General features: G+C 38.5%; 1 protein-coding gene across 1 annotated transcript in view; it reads right to left on the bottom strand.

Annotated features, from left to right (window-relative positions):
• Positions 1-14263, bottom strand: part of LOC139729971 (neurexin-1-like) — a 54875-nt gene extending 40612 nt beyond the window's left edge. The window contains exon 1 of the mRNA XM_071640886.1: positions 14031-14263. Coding sequence (XP_071496987.1) covers positions 14031-14183 — 153 coding nt within the window. The 5' untranslated portion in view covers positions 14184-14263. The remainder of the gene's footprint in view (positions 1-14030) is intronic.
• Between the last annotated feature and the right edge of the window lie 1132 nt (positions 14264-15395).

Raw genomic sequence — 15395 nt, 5'->3', positions numbered from 1 at the left:
TACAAAAAAAAAAAAAAAAAAATCAAAAGTATTTTGAACTTGTGAGGGGAGGCAGATAAGGAGTAGTATGAAAAAAAAGAAGAGAGAAACATGTAGAACTTTATGGCATTCTTTACTATCCTTACTTTATTCTTTAATTGTGTTGATGCAATACATAGTATGATGAGTACAATGATATGGAGGCTTAATCTTTTGATGTGCGTATCTCATTAATTGCATTGCATCATCACATTTTGACAGTGATGAAAAGCTTAGAGTCTTGGTTCACGCCCTGGACAAATATCCTGCCTCAGAATTTTTACATGAGGTAATAAGCTCCTTAGGGATCTTAAACATCAGACTAGCAATAATGTAGTGGCATTATTGCACTCGTCACTTGGCAGAGGGATGATATTGGCTGCCACATGGTTGAAGTCACATGTCTGCCAAGGTAGGAAGTGGAACTAGTCTGGCTGTAAATGAGAAGTTCAGCAGACTATACAAGGGATGGTGCCAATACCAGTATAAAGAGGTATGGGAGATGAAAGAAACTAGATGAGCAAAATTATTATTTGTGTGTGTCCTCAATGTTTTATTTTTCATTTCTTTGATTGAGAGGACAACAATTCTATTGCATGCCAGATGTGTGAGATGATTGTGTGGAACTTCAACCGACACTGATGAACAGGCCTACAGGCTGTCATACAAACCTGCATCATGTGCAGTATGATTATTCAAACAAAATATGGCAATGGAAAAGAGATGAAGATAATCTTAAATAAGTTATGAGGTTACTTTGCCAAGAGTAAGATGAGACATGGACAGTCGCTGTCAGTTGATTGTCCTTGCATTGGGAATGTACTTAAAATCTTCGCAACAAATAATAACAATGACAAACACACAAATATGCCTGCAAATGTAGACCATCTCTACACTTTTCCCAACTTTTTTTTTTGACTGATGAGCTACAGGGGGTGGGGGGGGGGGGGGGGGAGACAGAGTGGGATAAGCCTCAATATGATGGAACAAATCCATCTAATAAAAGATAATGAGGAGGAGGTGGAAGATGAATCGGTATATCATGGATGGTGGCAGAAAGCAGAAGAGGATGAAGGGGAGAAGGGGGTGATCAGGTAAAAGAAGAGAATGTATTTATGTACATTTTGTGGTGGATGCAGATTTGGCACTAGAAGACTCTCTTGCCTTCGAGGAGGGGCAAAATGGCCCCTCAAGGAACGGAGTGTATCAGTCTTCAGCTTTTCTTTTCTACCCTCTTCATCTGCACCATTAATGACGTATCGCGGCAAAACTTGAGGGGAGGTAGGGGCTGCAGCCACGTGAGTGCACTGTGCAGCGATGTGTAAAATTACAAACCATCATTCATGGCCCCCGGGTTCTGTATTGGAGCATGCAGCTAGGGCTCATACTGGGATTTAGAGACCACCCCGCCTACCGAGATCTACCACTGGATGCCCATGGGAGTAGGGATGGAGGAGGAGGAGGGGATGTATGTCAAGAGCAAAGTTCTTAAAGGTGTAATGGTTCCCTTCCTGATAGGCAAAGCATCATACCCTTGGATTTGCCAACAAAACCTTTGTACAAAGGCCAAGTCACAAAAAAAAAAATCAATGCACAACATTGTCTGTTAAGATTAACAGTGGGTAAAAGTTTCTCCTAAACAGGCATTTAATTTCACAGGGACTTGACATAAAAAACCCCCAAACAACCTGTAATGACATAATATTATGATTCACGTAGTGTTTTCTGACATGGTTACTGCCTTCTGCTTACACTGTGATTAATTAAAAAATCTGATAAATATTTTGATGTAAACAGTAAGCATTCCTCACCTAGTACATCGTAATTCGGAAAGACATTTCCAGTATTTCTTGCCTTACTCTTGGAATTTTTCATCCCTCCATTTTAGGACTTGTGATATTATATGATATTCACACCCAAATGATGACTTGGTAATTGCCCTCAAAAAGAATGCTATACAAAACATTATGGTTAGCTGAAAGATCATATTTCTATAAAGTTAGATTAAATATAGTTATTATGTGGCATGCCAAGTTAATAACATCAGTGAGAACACTAAGCTCTGTCATTTTTGTCCATACCACAAAGTCAAATCTGTGAATCTAATATTCAGTACATTCTCATGCAATAGTGTCATTTCTTATGTAGGTGTTTAGATAGATAGTCTAGAAGAAGGTGTTGCACATTAAAGGAATAGTACAGTATTGGTGGAGATGAGAATTGGGCTTTTAACTTTTTGCGAGACACCAAGAAAACACTTATGATATAGTACAGAACATACCATTTTAAGAGGAATTCAAAGTTTATTTGATGAAAATCGGGTTTGGAATGACTGAAACATCCAAAAACAAAGTAAAACAAAGCGATCGTAATAAAGTGTGGGTCCCACACTTTGTTAGAATTGCTCTTTTTTGGATATCTCAGCCATTTCAAAAAAAAAATTCATCAAATAAACATTGAATTCCTCATAGAATAACATGCTCTTTCATATTTCATACGAGGTTTCTCATTATCTCACCAAAAAATGTTAGAAACCTGAAATTAGGTCTCAACCGAAACTATACGATCCCTTTAATATATATATTTTTTCATAACAATGGTAGTCATAAAACAAATTGTGACACAATCAAGCTGTGAGAGATGAAAATGACAGTAATGATGCCCGGAACATCATGCTACTTTAAATCCAACTGGTAAAACACTTGAAAAACAAAGGGTGTGGTCACACAAGATGAAATTCTCATACTCTTACCCCAAGGGGGGAGCGTGTATCAATTAGAAATGGAGGGTGTAATATCAGTACAGAAATACATTTTACACTTTCTCCTTAATCAACTATGGAAGCAATTGATGCAGAATGAATGTCTCCAGGGTAGAGCGAATTGTCATGCTGTTTCATTTCTGCACAGCAAGAATGGTTTGGAAATCACTATCATATACAGCACAACACGTGGGTGAAGTGATGTCCACAGTAGAATGCTCAAACATTTTATTCTCTACTATGATAACAAGTTTGCGAAAATTAGCACTTTGCTGAAATAATTCAGACATGTCATCTGAAATCGAAATATGATTTATGTCAAAGGATGATAGAGTCCTCCGAGTACTGGTGGAGAAGTTGGTTGAAGATTGTAGCACTACTGTTTTCTCAATAGGAGCAGTGCTCATCTGGCAATTACACGGTATAAGACATTGTATATTTGCGTTATCAACTGACCCAATTTTTGGCTTGAACAAGCAGACATTAACTCAATTCCACATAATGAAGCACAAATACTTCTTCTGCAGTGCTTAAGGCATAATGAGTGTATTTCATCCAATAGAATGTCCAACTTGGCACGGTAACAGCACTTGCAGAAATGCACAATTACTTGATGTTTTCATTCAATCATACTCCTTCATCTTGCAAATTGCCTAATTTAGAGTATAAAAGAACTTATCCACAACAAAATATCTCGAAACATCTTGTTGAAGAGCTCTAAAGCCAAGGATCCAACTGTGACATGCCATCCACAAATTCCATGCATTGCTGTGTTAGTCGGTGATACATCCATGGTCCCACACATTGAAAGTGATGTGACTCCCTACCAGTGACACCATACCACTAGCTTGCTCCATCCAAGCAGATATGGAAGGGCCATCTCTCAAAAAAAAGTGTGAAGATGCCATCAACAGACAGACAGGTTAATATCATGTTAATCTATTTCCAAATATGTCAAACAGCAACAAACTGTTGAAAAGGGGGATAAGGGGGAATCCAGGCTGAACATTCACACGACGAAATGGAGAACATACTCTGAATCAAAATGGTTTTTACCTGTCCCTGGCCTGGGGCAACATCCGCCTCACTATTCATCTGACAAATAAACAAGACGATAGGACATTTTTAGCAGTAGAGATGTTGCATCAGTATAATGAGTATCACATCATTAATTGTAATGCTTTGCACATGATGACAAATCTGTCCATTATACAAATAGTGAATTGTCACAAGTGCGAGTAAAGACCATGCACTATTTGTTTTATACAACACCTCAGATGTCAACAGATGTGGTCCACACTAATTCTTGAACCTAGTACAAAAATGACAACCATTTTTTTATGAAAGGCAAATGGGTGGCACAGTCCAGTCATAAAAAAATGATCAGTTTAAGTTGTTGACTGAATACGTGCTTGTAACTGATTTTGCACAAAAAAGGGTATGTTTATTTTGACAGCACAGGCATGCAACTGTGCAAAAACTACAAGTTGATCATGAGCTTAACACTGGACTCAATGTAAAGTGGTGACGTCAGTTGAGCGCTATCCATTTCTGCTCCAACAAAATTGCAGGACATAACAGCAGACGTGGTACTTTTAACTATGTTATGTGATGAGCAATTGACCAATCAGATAGCAAGAATCTTTTAGGTGTTGTACAGAGTATCATGTCATGCTTGCAAGCAGAGATCCATCGAAAGGAGAGATTCTACTTGATAGAAATTATTCAATCTGCTATCTACTTATTAGTCCATTAGGTATAACTGTGGCAGAAAAAGTACATATACTTGGGAACAAAAAGAGACATGTTTCAGAACACATCTAAGAAAAGTAAACTATGTCTTTGTGATTTCAGAGCCCAGAAAATAGTGTACAGCTTTCCCTAACATGTCCTGATTTCTTTTTTTTTTCCCAGACAGACCTTTACTGAACTATTGGAAGGAGTAAAATGATACAAGAAACAAGAGGGAAACATGTGTTAAAGTATGTTATACCTTCATCACGAAATTACGCAGTGATAATCTGGACAAAAGGCAGTTTGGAGATAATGATATGAATTTTGAGTACACATGCATTTAGATAGTTCCTTCTAACTGAACCTTGGCCTATATAATAATAATAATGATAATAATAATAATAATAATAATAATAATAATAATAATAATAATAATAATAATAATAATAATAATAATAATAATAATAATAATAGTAATAATAATAATAATAATGATGATAATAATAATAATAATAATAATAACAACAATAATAATAATGTATATAATAATAACGTATCTTGCTATAAAGATGTTGATAAATATCATAAGATGTAGAATAAACTGATGGATGTGTATCTTAGATGCAGGCTTTTCCTAAGCATATGATGCTGCCACATTTTCATCTCTCTATCTCTCTCTATCTCTCTATCTCCCGGGGGCCTCATTTAAATGACATCTCCAGACAAATAGCATGTGTTCACATCATGACAGTTGCTTGCAATAAATTGGAGTCCAACCTAATTGTAACAATCAGTCCACATATGACCTCTTGTTTGCATGTTATGGTACGGTCATGGGCGAGCTATTTTGTGCACACAAACAGGTATCCGGGGAATAGCCGACTCGGGGTAGAATCGGTTCTGATTGCTTGTGAGGGCAGGCAAATATTGCATCATTATGCCACAGTCTTTTTCTCAATAGTCACGTCTATATGTCCTTAGAAATCACTGTTGACTCAATTGTGACAGGCTTTCATGTCCGCAGATGTATTGGATGGCCTCCGACAACAAAATCATGTCATGCAGCATTTATACGCCTGGAAATATACGGATTCATTCTTTTAAATAGGACTGTAAGCTCAGTGGCTCAAAGGGAAGGAGTTTAGTAGAAAACATAAAAAGTTACCATTATCATTCATAATGAATCTGTAGATACAGCAACTCAGTGAAAAACATACACGTGTAAAGATGCAGGGGTTGCATATTCTGCAGAAGATCAGCAATGCATAGCTACATTATATATGGTCATTTGGAGGTTAACCTGAGGTACACAATACCCACTAATGAGAATTTTTTTACCCAACCACAAAAAACTCAAACAAAATCACATAATCACAAATCTTTGTCATCTGTCAAATGTTGAAGAGAAATTTGCCCATTCATTGCTGTAATTTTTGTTGCATTCTTCTCCAGATATTAACAGGGTACTGGATTCCCATTATAACAAAGTCCTCGGGACCAGCAGTTTTCTTTCGTTATATCGAAATTTCATTATAACCTAACAAATAAACAATAAAAATACATACAGTGGATAATGTTGCAGCCCAAATTTTTACTTCGCTATAACCAGAATTTCGGTATAACCATGTTCGTTGACCGGGAGTGCACTGTATAGCTTTATTTATCGACAAATAAATATTACCAGTGCCAATACCAGATCCACACCACAAAATTCTGCAGATCACAGAGCACTGACTGGGAGGGAATGGTACCAGTCATCGACCTCTTCACATACATTGATCCTCTGTGTGCGTTCAATCCATGGCTTATTAGTCAGTAATGGGTATCAACACATTCATTGACTGTCAGGTGCATTAAGTCGTTGTTTATTTCTTTCATGATGTCGGCACATCAAAGTGTGGAAGAAGGGAGAGGACAGCCAAAATCAATAGAGTGTTCCCCTAGCTTTACAACACAGGCTATGTCACCATGCAGGATGGCATAAGCCTACAGTATTATGGGAATCATTTTAATCTATCATTTAATCTATCGATGTGTTGGCTCAGTGAGTAGAGCGGCTGCCCTCACAATCGGGAGGTCGTGGGTTCAAACCCCTGCCACGTCATACCAAAAGATGTTAAAAGATGGGAGTTGCTGCTACCTTGTTTGCCGTTCAACAGTTGAAAAGGTTAGAGCAACGTCGATCTGGCTCTGCTCAGTGGCTGCCGGGCCCACGATCAATTGGGCAAAATGAATTTCCAGTCTTGGACAATACAATTTGGAGTTTATATAGTTTATTATTATTATTATCAGAAAGTCTATGAATTATGAGCTTTTCCACTCTCAATGCCCGATTGAAAACTTGCTGATGTAAATTTTCCAGCACCACCTTAAATTATAATTTCACAGGACGGAGCCTTCCACTTAAGATCATTGTAGTTTTGCAATAATCTAGACACAACAACTGTAATGGAAAAAAGGTTGTAGTAGCTACCAAATAGAGTACCAAAGTGATGAAGTTACAGTGTTTCGTTCTTGCTTGGGTTGAAACTACGAGCAAACATACACACTCAGGCCAGGTGAGGTTGCTTAGAACCAGATTCCATGGCGATGAATGGCTATGACATCACACTTTGGTACTCTATTATCAACCTGAAACATGTTATTTATAACATTTTCTAGCAAAAACTAAATTAAATTAAACTACATTGTGAACTGATGACTCATTTCTTCCTCTCATGTGGTTGCAAATAAATTTCACTATTTTGTACACATTTTCAAGTTTCCCACCTTTTATATTTTACATCTAGTTTGAACAAAACGTCTACCAGTTTGTTTGTTTGTTCTCATTATCTCAGTCAATTATAACATTGCACTTTCAGTGCATACAAGATCTAAAATTTCCTACCAATTGCACACATTTTATGTGTTTTTGCTTGATGATTGATGTCTGGGTAATGACAACTTTCAGCAGTAGATGTAGAAGGAGCTAAGCTTAGACTAGTTTCTTGTTGGTTTTTGGTTTTCATAATCTATACCTGTAATTGGGTAACACGTTAAGAAATGCCACATTTATAATTTGATCTCAGTAAAACCAATCGTGCCTTTGTAAATCAATAGAATAAAGATATTTTGTTTTGATAATGAATTTAATGTTCTTAATCATCTCAAATGATATGACAAAATGTCAACAGAATTGTAGTTTCTCACTTTAAAATCTCCGAATTTAAAGTTTTGTGCTGACTCACTATACAAATACGACTGGTGCGAGTCTATTATGAAAAAACACCATCGTACTTCACACATGAGAAATGCCATCATGCCACAGCTGTAATGAGTTGGATGATAAGCCTTCCCATACAGGAATAATGCCATCTGTCATTCATTATTTTTACTCTTCTCTTAATTCCCCCATGCCCCTATTCCCATTCAGCAAGCTCCCAACAATTATAGTGACCTCAAATCCAGTCTGGTATACACACAGCATTCCTAATTCCCAGTGATCCCTCCCACTTGTAAACAATGCAACAGCTGGGGTTGGGAGTCTAATCTGGTGACAGATGTACAGAAGTTTTCCATTCTTCTGGCATACCAGCAAATATAAGTAGAAGGTCATTAAACGAGAAATTTGAATGATTATATTCAATATAATCATTTTACAGAGAAGAGTCATAATGGCGTTGTGTAAATGATTGGAAACTTGAAATAAAAATAAAATTTTGAATAAGCCAATTTGTAGTTCCACTTTGCACATCGGTAGTAAAGGGTCATTTATGATAAGAGGTGTATTGGTTTTTAAATTCACTGTAATGTAATGATTGTTCATGTAATCCTTCTAAATGGTTCTCTAGAACATCCACATGACAGCAAAAAGAGTCTATTAAAGTCTAGTATTTGGCAATGAAAACGGAGGAAGTTTTTTATGCATTCAATGCAAAATGTTAGATGGATTTTTTTTTTTTCGAGAGTGTTAATTGAGGGGCCATTCTTGTTACCTGGAATATGCATGCTCATTGTTTGTTTGAACATGAATTCCTTAACTTGCTACATCAGGCAAACTTATGCATTACGTCGCTTTGGAAAGGAGTGAGGTGCCTAACCAACTGAGAAAAAGGTCATGCACTTGAGTTAATTACAAACTGGCTTGTTCAGGCAGATAGTCCATAAGATAAGAAAAACAAATGAGATAAGACTTATTTCAGTCAATTTCAGAAACTTGCGTTCAGATGCATGCTGACATTCTGAAGAATAAGTGCATACGAAAAATCTTTGAAAAAAATTGTTTCATTCAGATGTGAATAATAAGAAAATGCAGTAATTATCATAAAAAGCATCTTAAAAATGTAAGTGCATAAAAAAGAGTAGATTGTAAGAGAGATAAGTGACTGGTCATAAACAAGTTGCTTGCTCCAATCAAACCTTAAAGAAAAAAAAACTGTTAGCTATAAAGAAACAAATTGAAGAAAAATATGGAGCAAAAAATTTGAAGGTGACGAAAATTTACATGAATAACCTTCAGTTGAAGACTTACCCTAAAGCGTCTACATTTACTGCGTCTATACTGAAAAGCAATCAAACAGTCTAAGACAATCATTAGTTTGCATATTCAAGCATTTATCTCACTGCAAAATATGGGGCGCAAAATTGATGTGGGATGGTCACTGTACGTAAACAGCATGCACTGGCAAACACGTGAGGAGTACTCTCTTTTTTATTGTTTGCAACATGTAAGCAAAGGATGATGGCTGTGATGGACACGTATCTACAGTGGAAGGAGTGGGATTAGCTAATAAACTAAACGACTGGCCCGCTGGAACATATATATACTAGCAAACAAAAGTTACTCAAAGACTCATGCACACACCGTGTGTGAGAGTAATCAGAGGGCACACGGAGTGACAGGTTAGGGCCATGGACAAGCCAAGATGGTTGCTCATGCAAAGCACATGCTCCTCCGCCAAGGTAAGCCAAACTCGCAGCACCCTTTCAGCCATGATGTTGCCATGGAAACGAAAGCTCGGGGAGCGCTGCCGCGGCGATTGACGGAAATCAGGCAAATGGACCCCGTAATACCCGTTGAAATTTGCGCTTCCTCGGGACGTCTCCGTTTTGGGGGAAGGAGGGCGGCCGTGATAAGCCCGTGTCTGTCAATCTGTGTAACATTTTTCCTGTCATTGTTCTTTGGAAGGAACACTCATCCATCCCGCTCCAAATCTCTCCACACCAGCCTCTCAAATCTAAGCCCCCCATGTTGCTCCGCTTCACACCCCCCTCGCTGTGCCTTGCAGGGCCACAATGTTGCTGATATCACCTTTCAATTATTCATAACATTAGCTCCCATCACAAGGACCCTTGGTGTTATCTCTCCTTCTCTCTCTCTCTGTCTTTTTCTCTAATTCACAAAGTTGAGGTCCCACCACCCTGTGAATCTTACACCGGGGTAACAAAATCTTTTCAGAATAATTAGCTTACTCAACCTCCTCCCTTAAAGCTCTTACATTCTTGTTTGCTAGGTTTCAGTCTCTGCTTTTTCCTCATTCATTCACTTTCAATTCTTTCTGTATCAAATCTGCTGTCTTTCTCTCTCTCTCTCATTTTCAAAGAATTGTAAATTTCACCTGTATTCTATTTATGCACAATACGACTGTTGAGAATTAGAAAATACTGGACTTCTTCAGGAAAAGGAGTTAATCTATTCATTCCAGGGGTGTATCCAGGATTTTTTCTGGGGGGGGTCGTAACCAAAATTTTTGGACCTTTACCTTTGCGAGGGAGCGGAGCGACCGAGCGGGGGGAGGGTGTGGGAGGGGGGTGTCCCCCCTTCCACGGTAGGGAGTTTTTGAATTCTATATCTTAAAATGGGGCAATTTGGTGCATACAAAAGTGACTTTTTCGGCATGGCAGTGCAGCTTAGAAATAAGGTAAATTATGGCATACTAAAACTAAGTTACGAAATTTACGAGGTTTTTGACAATTTGCTGGAACACCACCTGGTCACTTTTTTTTCCTGTTGTAGGCCTATATAGAGTAAAAAGCCCTAAAAAAAAAAGTCTTTTACAAAAAATGGACCTCTTGAAAATTTGGGGGGGTCGTACGACCCTCCCGACCCCCCCCCCCCCCCCCTTGCATACACCCATGCATTCATTCCTTCAAAAGATAGAGTGTGAGAATTGAGCACTTGGAAGACTTTATGGGGTGCTGTTCCCATGAAAACAACTCACAGATATCTACTGTCACTTGGTGTATCTTCATAGCAATGCAAACATCTGTGCACCATTGCATCATCATTCTATTGAAAAAGTGTTGATTACTTTTTCTCTGGAATAGTACAATGGACGTTGACATGGATTGAATTATGATTTATGAATAGAGACAGGTGTTGATTATATTCATATATATTCATATATTCCATCATTATGCATACATCTACTCTTTCTTTCTTTCCATCTCTATCTTTCTTTTTCTTTACTGCTGTCAAATGCAGTCTTTTATTTTTTGGGGAAATCAAACTGCTACTTAATTCCACTTGTGAGAAACTTGAACAGCTCACAAATTCATTCTTTTTCTGAATCATTTTGTTGAGGCAGAGATGCTTTCCTTGCTGCATTAGTCTGTACGTCATCATAATTTTGAGATCACTCTCTCCCACTTCTTGTCCCCTCTGTGCGCTTTCCCTTTCGACTTGCCCTTAAACCCAAAGAGGAGGTTTGACGTGCTGTTGAAAGCTGCATGAGCTCTTGAGATCCGAGTCTTGTAAGAGGGGGGCCTAAGAGCACGGCGGCGAAGGCCAGCATTTTGCCTCATCTTAAAATAGTTTGCATACACCCTGCTTAATGGCTCATCTGCTATCAGTACTACGTATTCCTTCATTTCCAGAAACTCTTCACATCGGTTGCCACTCTTGTGACATTGCCAATTTGCATTCCAGCTGTAAGGGCTACTGTCATTAGTGGTTTGACAGACAAAAACACAAAGAGAAATTGAAGGGAGGGAAAAAAAAACCTGCACAAACCACGCTTCTCATGTTGAAAGATGCTAGATCTTTCATGCCTTGATGAGTGATAGGGCAATGGCATGTAAGCATTACATTTCAATGTAGACACACCAACTAAGGGAATTCCATCAAGCAAATCCCACCTTACATTTTCAGAAGAGCCGAGTGTGTGCTCTCGTGGCTGAGGGTAACCTTTGACCTTTAGAATGGATGACATTACAAAGCCTCCCATAGTAGCTGAATATTACATTTGCAAACACATTCTGGTCCCTTTTCTCTATCTCTCTCCATAGTGTTTGTGGTAATGAGAATGGCAACACTGGGTCCTGTATAAATATCTTAGATGGACTCAGACTTTACCCCAACCCTCTAGTCTTTCTTCATCTGGGCACAGACCATCAATCTTTCAGTAAAAAGTAGGACAGAGTGCATCAAACAGACATTTGCTCTCTTCCCTTTTTTTGGGCCTAAGACACACACACACACACACACACACACACACACACACACACACACACACACACACACACAGATGGGAGTGCAAGTGAGCAGCCCCAACTCGAATGTAACGAAATCCGCGACAAGGCTACAGTAATCACTCCCTGGCCGGCCTACTGTTTGACACGGCTATAACAGATTGCCCAGATCTGCTAACCAAATCAACAGCCCACACCGCTCCTACAAACACTAACACTGGAGTCGCATGTTTAAAGTTCAGTGCCATTGACCCTAAGGCATCTTGTGGGGGTAGAATCTGCTGCATCACACCCTGATGATAGTAATAATGCAAGAGGATTCACGCATAATACTTAAATTACTCCCCCCCCCCCATTAGTTTTTATTTCCAGACACAATAAAATAAACTGAATCATGACTATATTTTTCAGTTCTTTGGCCAAATTGCACAAAAACAAATCAAAAGCAATTGTACAAGGGAAAGGATATTTCATACAGACAACTTATACAGTCTGCATCAAAAATCTATGAGTTTAAAGGAATTTCATGCACAAACGTTTCATCTGAATAAAAAAAAAACTCAGAAAAAAGGGGGAAATATATATAAAATCAGGTAGTACCAATGATAATCTATTAGGATATTAAGGTTTTAATTTCAATAACATACATAATATCATTGATATACTGTATACGCCATATATTTTGCGAGTCTTAAGTTTTCGCGAATCGAGAATTCCTGACAATTTTGTGAGTAGCTAAATTTGCAATCGTGGAGTCCTGTACTGAACAGAGAATTGTACATGTGTACGTCACATTCACATTGGGGTTCGGAGTCAATATTTTCACATGTCTTTAATTTCACGAATAGCACCTGACTCGTGAAATTCGCGAAAATAAAAACCTCGCAAAATATTCGGGGTATGAAGTATTTCTTTGTAAGATCATTTGGGAGACATTTAGAGGAAATCTGCAACAATTCTATCTTTTTGAAAAATTGTTGAATTCTAACAGAAAGAGGAAATAAACTGAACGAATGAAAAAACAGATTTCTCAAGCGTTGTATCATTTCACTTTTAAAAGTTGGAAAGAAAAAAAAAGATTATATCATTATAAAGGGGGTCAGTTCTTCCTTTCTTTTCTCTCTAGATTGTTTCTCATTCCATTTCACATTAGATCTCCTTATCTCTTTCTCACAATCATCCCTTCCTCCATTCCTTTCTCCATATATCACTCTTGGCATGTTGTTCTTTTCTTCCTCCTTTTTCCATTTCTGGGGGGCATTTCATGAAGCGTCTTGTCAGATATTTCGTCTGACAAACTGTTATAAGCTATCGAAATCCTTGCATCTGATTGGGTGACAGCCAATTTGTCCGACAAAGTTGTCAGACAAAATGCTTCATGAAATGCCCCCCAGCTCTTCCACAATTCTCACCGTTCCTCATCATGCCCTGATTGATTTTTTTTTCCCCATCATCCTCTCTCTACCCTCTCTCATTCCGTCTTAGATTCGTGTGAGGCTGCTGACTAAAGGGATATTCACCTCATGACACTCTGACACTGTCTTGGACGGCAAAGCATTCTGGACCTTTCCATTAAAGTCGGGCCAGAATGCTTCCTTCTAGCAGGAGGGGGTAAAAGATGGTGCATTCTTCTCACAAGCATGCCTCTAAATCATCAGAAAAACATGGCGAAAGCTGACATTCCTCCATGGACTTTTAAAAGTCCCTCAGCAGCAAGACGCACGATTAATCCAGACAGCTGCACATGCATTTCAACACGAGCGAACAAGTTTGAGAGACAATTAATAGAAATGAAATCATTTTTCCCCCTCCAATATTGTCAGCTAAGAAGCAGAAAGCCACTGAGTTGTATGCTACCTATCACCTTCTGCATCTATGCTGACAATGCTGCAGAGCTTTTGTGCAAAAAGGCCTCATGCAAACATACAGTTGCACATGCAAGTCGGTAGATTATGGGGGGGGGGGGGGGAGGACACTGAAAACGAACATTACTTATCCCCTCAGCATGCAGATCAACGGTGGAGCATATATAAAGCCAAAAGGAGAAGAAAGAGAAGAAAATTCCTACCTTAGCGTTCCACTTTGGGAGCAGGAGGTATGAGTCTTCGGTGAGAAACGTGATTGGATCTATGGCGTCCACATCTTCAATGGCAAAGATCACATTGCCACTTATCTGGACGAATGGATCCCTGTCGCAGGCCAGGTCAAGCAGCTCCAACATGAAATCCTCTCCGTTGTATATCACCTGGATGAGAGAAGTTACAGGGATATTAAGTGATGAAGAAGATCAAATCAATGTTTTTTAGAGGGCTATTAGCGAGCTTTAGATCTGTGATGCAAACGCCAAGACGACGCTAACTAGGCAAAAATTGGTGTTCTGCAAACGCGCAAGACAGCTATTTCCATTGTCTAACCTGGGAGGCTGTGTCATCTTAGCTTTCATTAAAGTACATAATCATCTGCAGAAGATGACGAACTATCAAATGAAGGACTGCAGCACACATCAGCACGTCGCTTGCCCGGAAGAAGGGAACGAGCGCGCGAATACGCGTAAAAATAGATTTCGAGAAAAGACCTGCATGAGGTAAGATCATAAGCAATATCATAAAATTTGTAGATTATTCATTATAGCCACTTTAGCTAGTACCAAATTGGAATATTATCTGTTCACTTGTGAATTTTCAGCAGTATTGATGTTCAAATATCAAAGATATAGTCAATTGAAACTTTAAATTGCGATTTTCTCGAAATCTATTTTTACGCGTATTCGCGCGCTCGTTCCCTTCTTCCGGGCAAGCGACGATGCATTCCTTGCGACAAATCACATAAGAAATTAATGAAATGATATTGGGGTATTCACCAGCGCTGTAGGGATTTATCCATTTAGGAATGACATGAGAGTGGAGGTTTATCTTTCGTTCTTCTCATAAAGTGCCTCTAAATAGAGTATGGGCCTAAATGTTGGTTAACATCTCCATACTGCAGGGAACCTCCAGAAAATTGTACATGCAACCTCATGAAGCAACAAGCACACACATTTTAAAAGATAAAAAAGCAAGAGGGCATTGTGAAAATTTGACATTTTTCAACAAACATACAAAAGGTGCAGAAACCATCATTGCACTTGACACTCTTAAGCAGTCACTAAATCAGTATCTGGGCAATACCACTAGCATCAATTTTTGGAATCTTCTTTGGAATCCCCTCAAATATATATCAGGACCAAACAATTCTCACTTAAAATGCCATCAATCAAGACTCTGTCAAAGAGCTGTGTCCCTTGAAGTGGTATGGATGCTTTTTTGTTGTTGTTTTCAGTTTCGGTTGGATTAAATTTCTGTATTTCTGCATGAAAATTACACATGAACTAACAATGCATGTAGTCAAAGTGTAATGATCATGATGATTTTTACAGTATTTGAACAGATACAAA

Source organism: Diadema antillarum, unplaced genomic scaffold (genome assembly GCF_040938485.1).
Source record: "Diadema antillarum isolate AM-2024a unplaced genomic scaffold, OU_Dant_1.0 seq00000278_RagTag, whole genome shotgun sequence".
In the NCBI taxonomy this organism is placed as follows: Eukaryota; Metazoa; Echinodermata; class Echinoidea; order Diadematoida; family Diadematidae; genus Diadema; species Diadema antillarum.
This window is presented reverse-complemented; position numbering and strand designations above follow the sequence as displayed.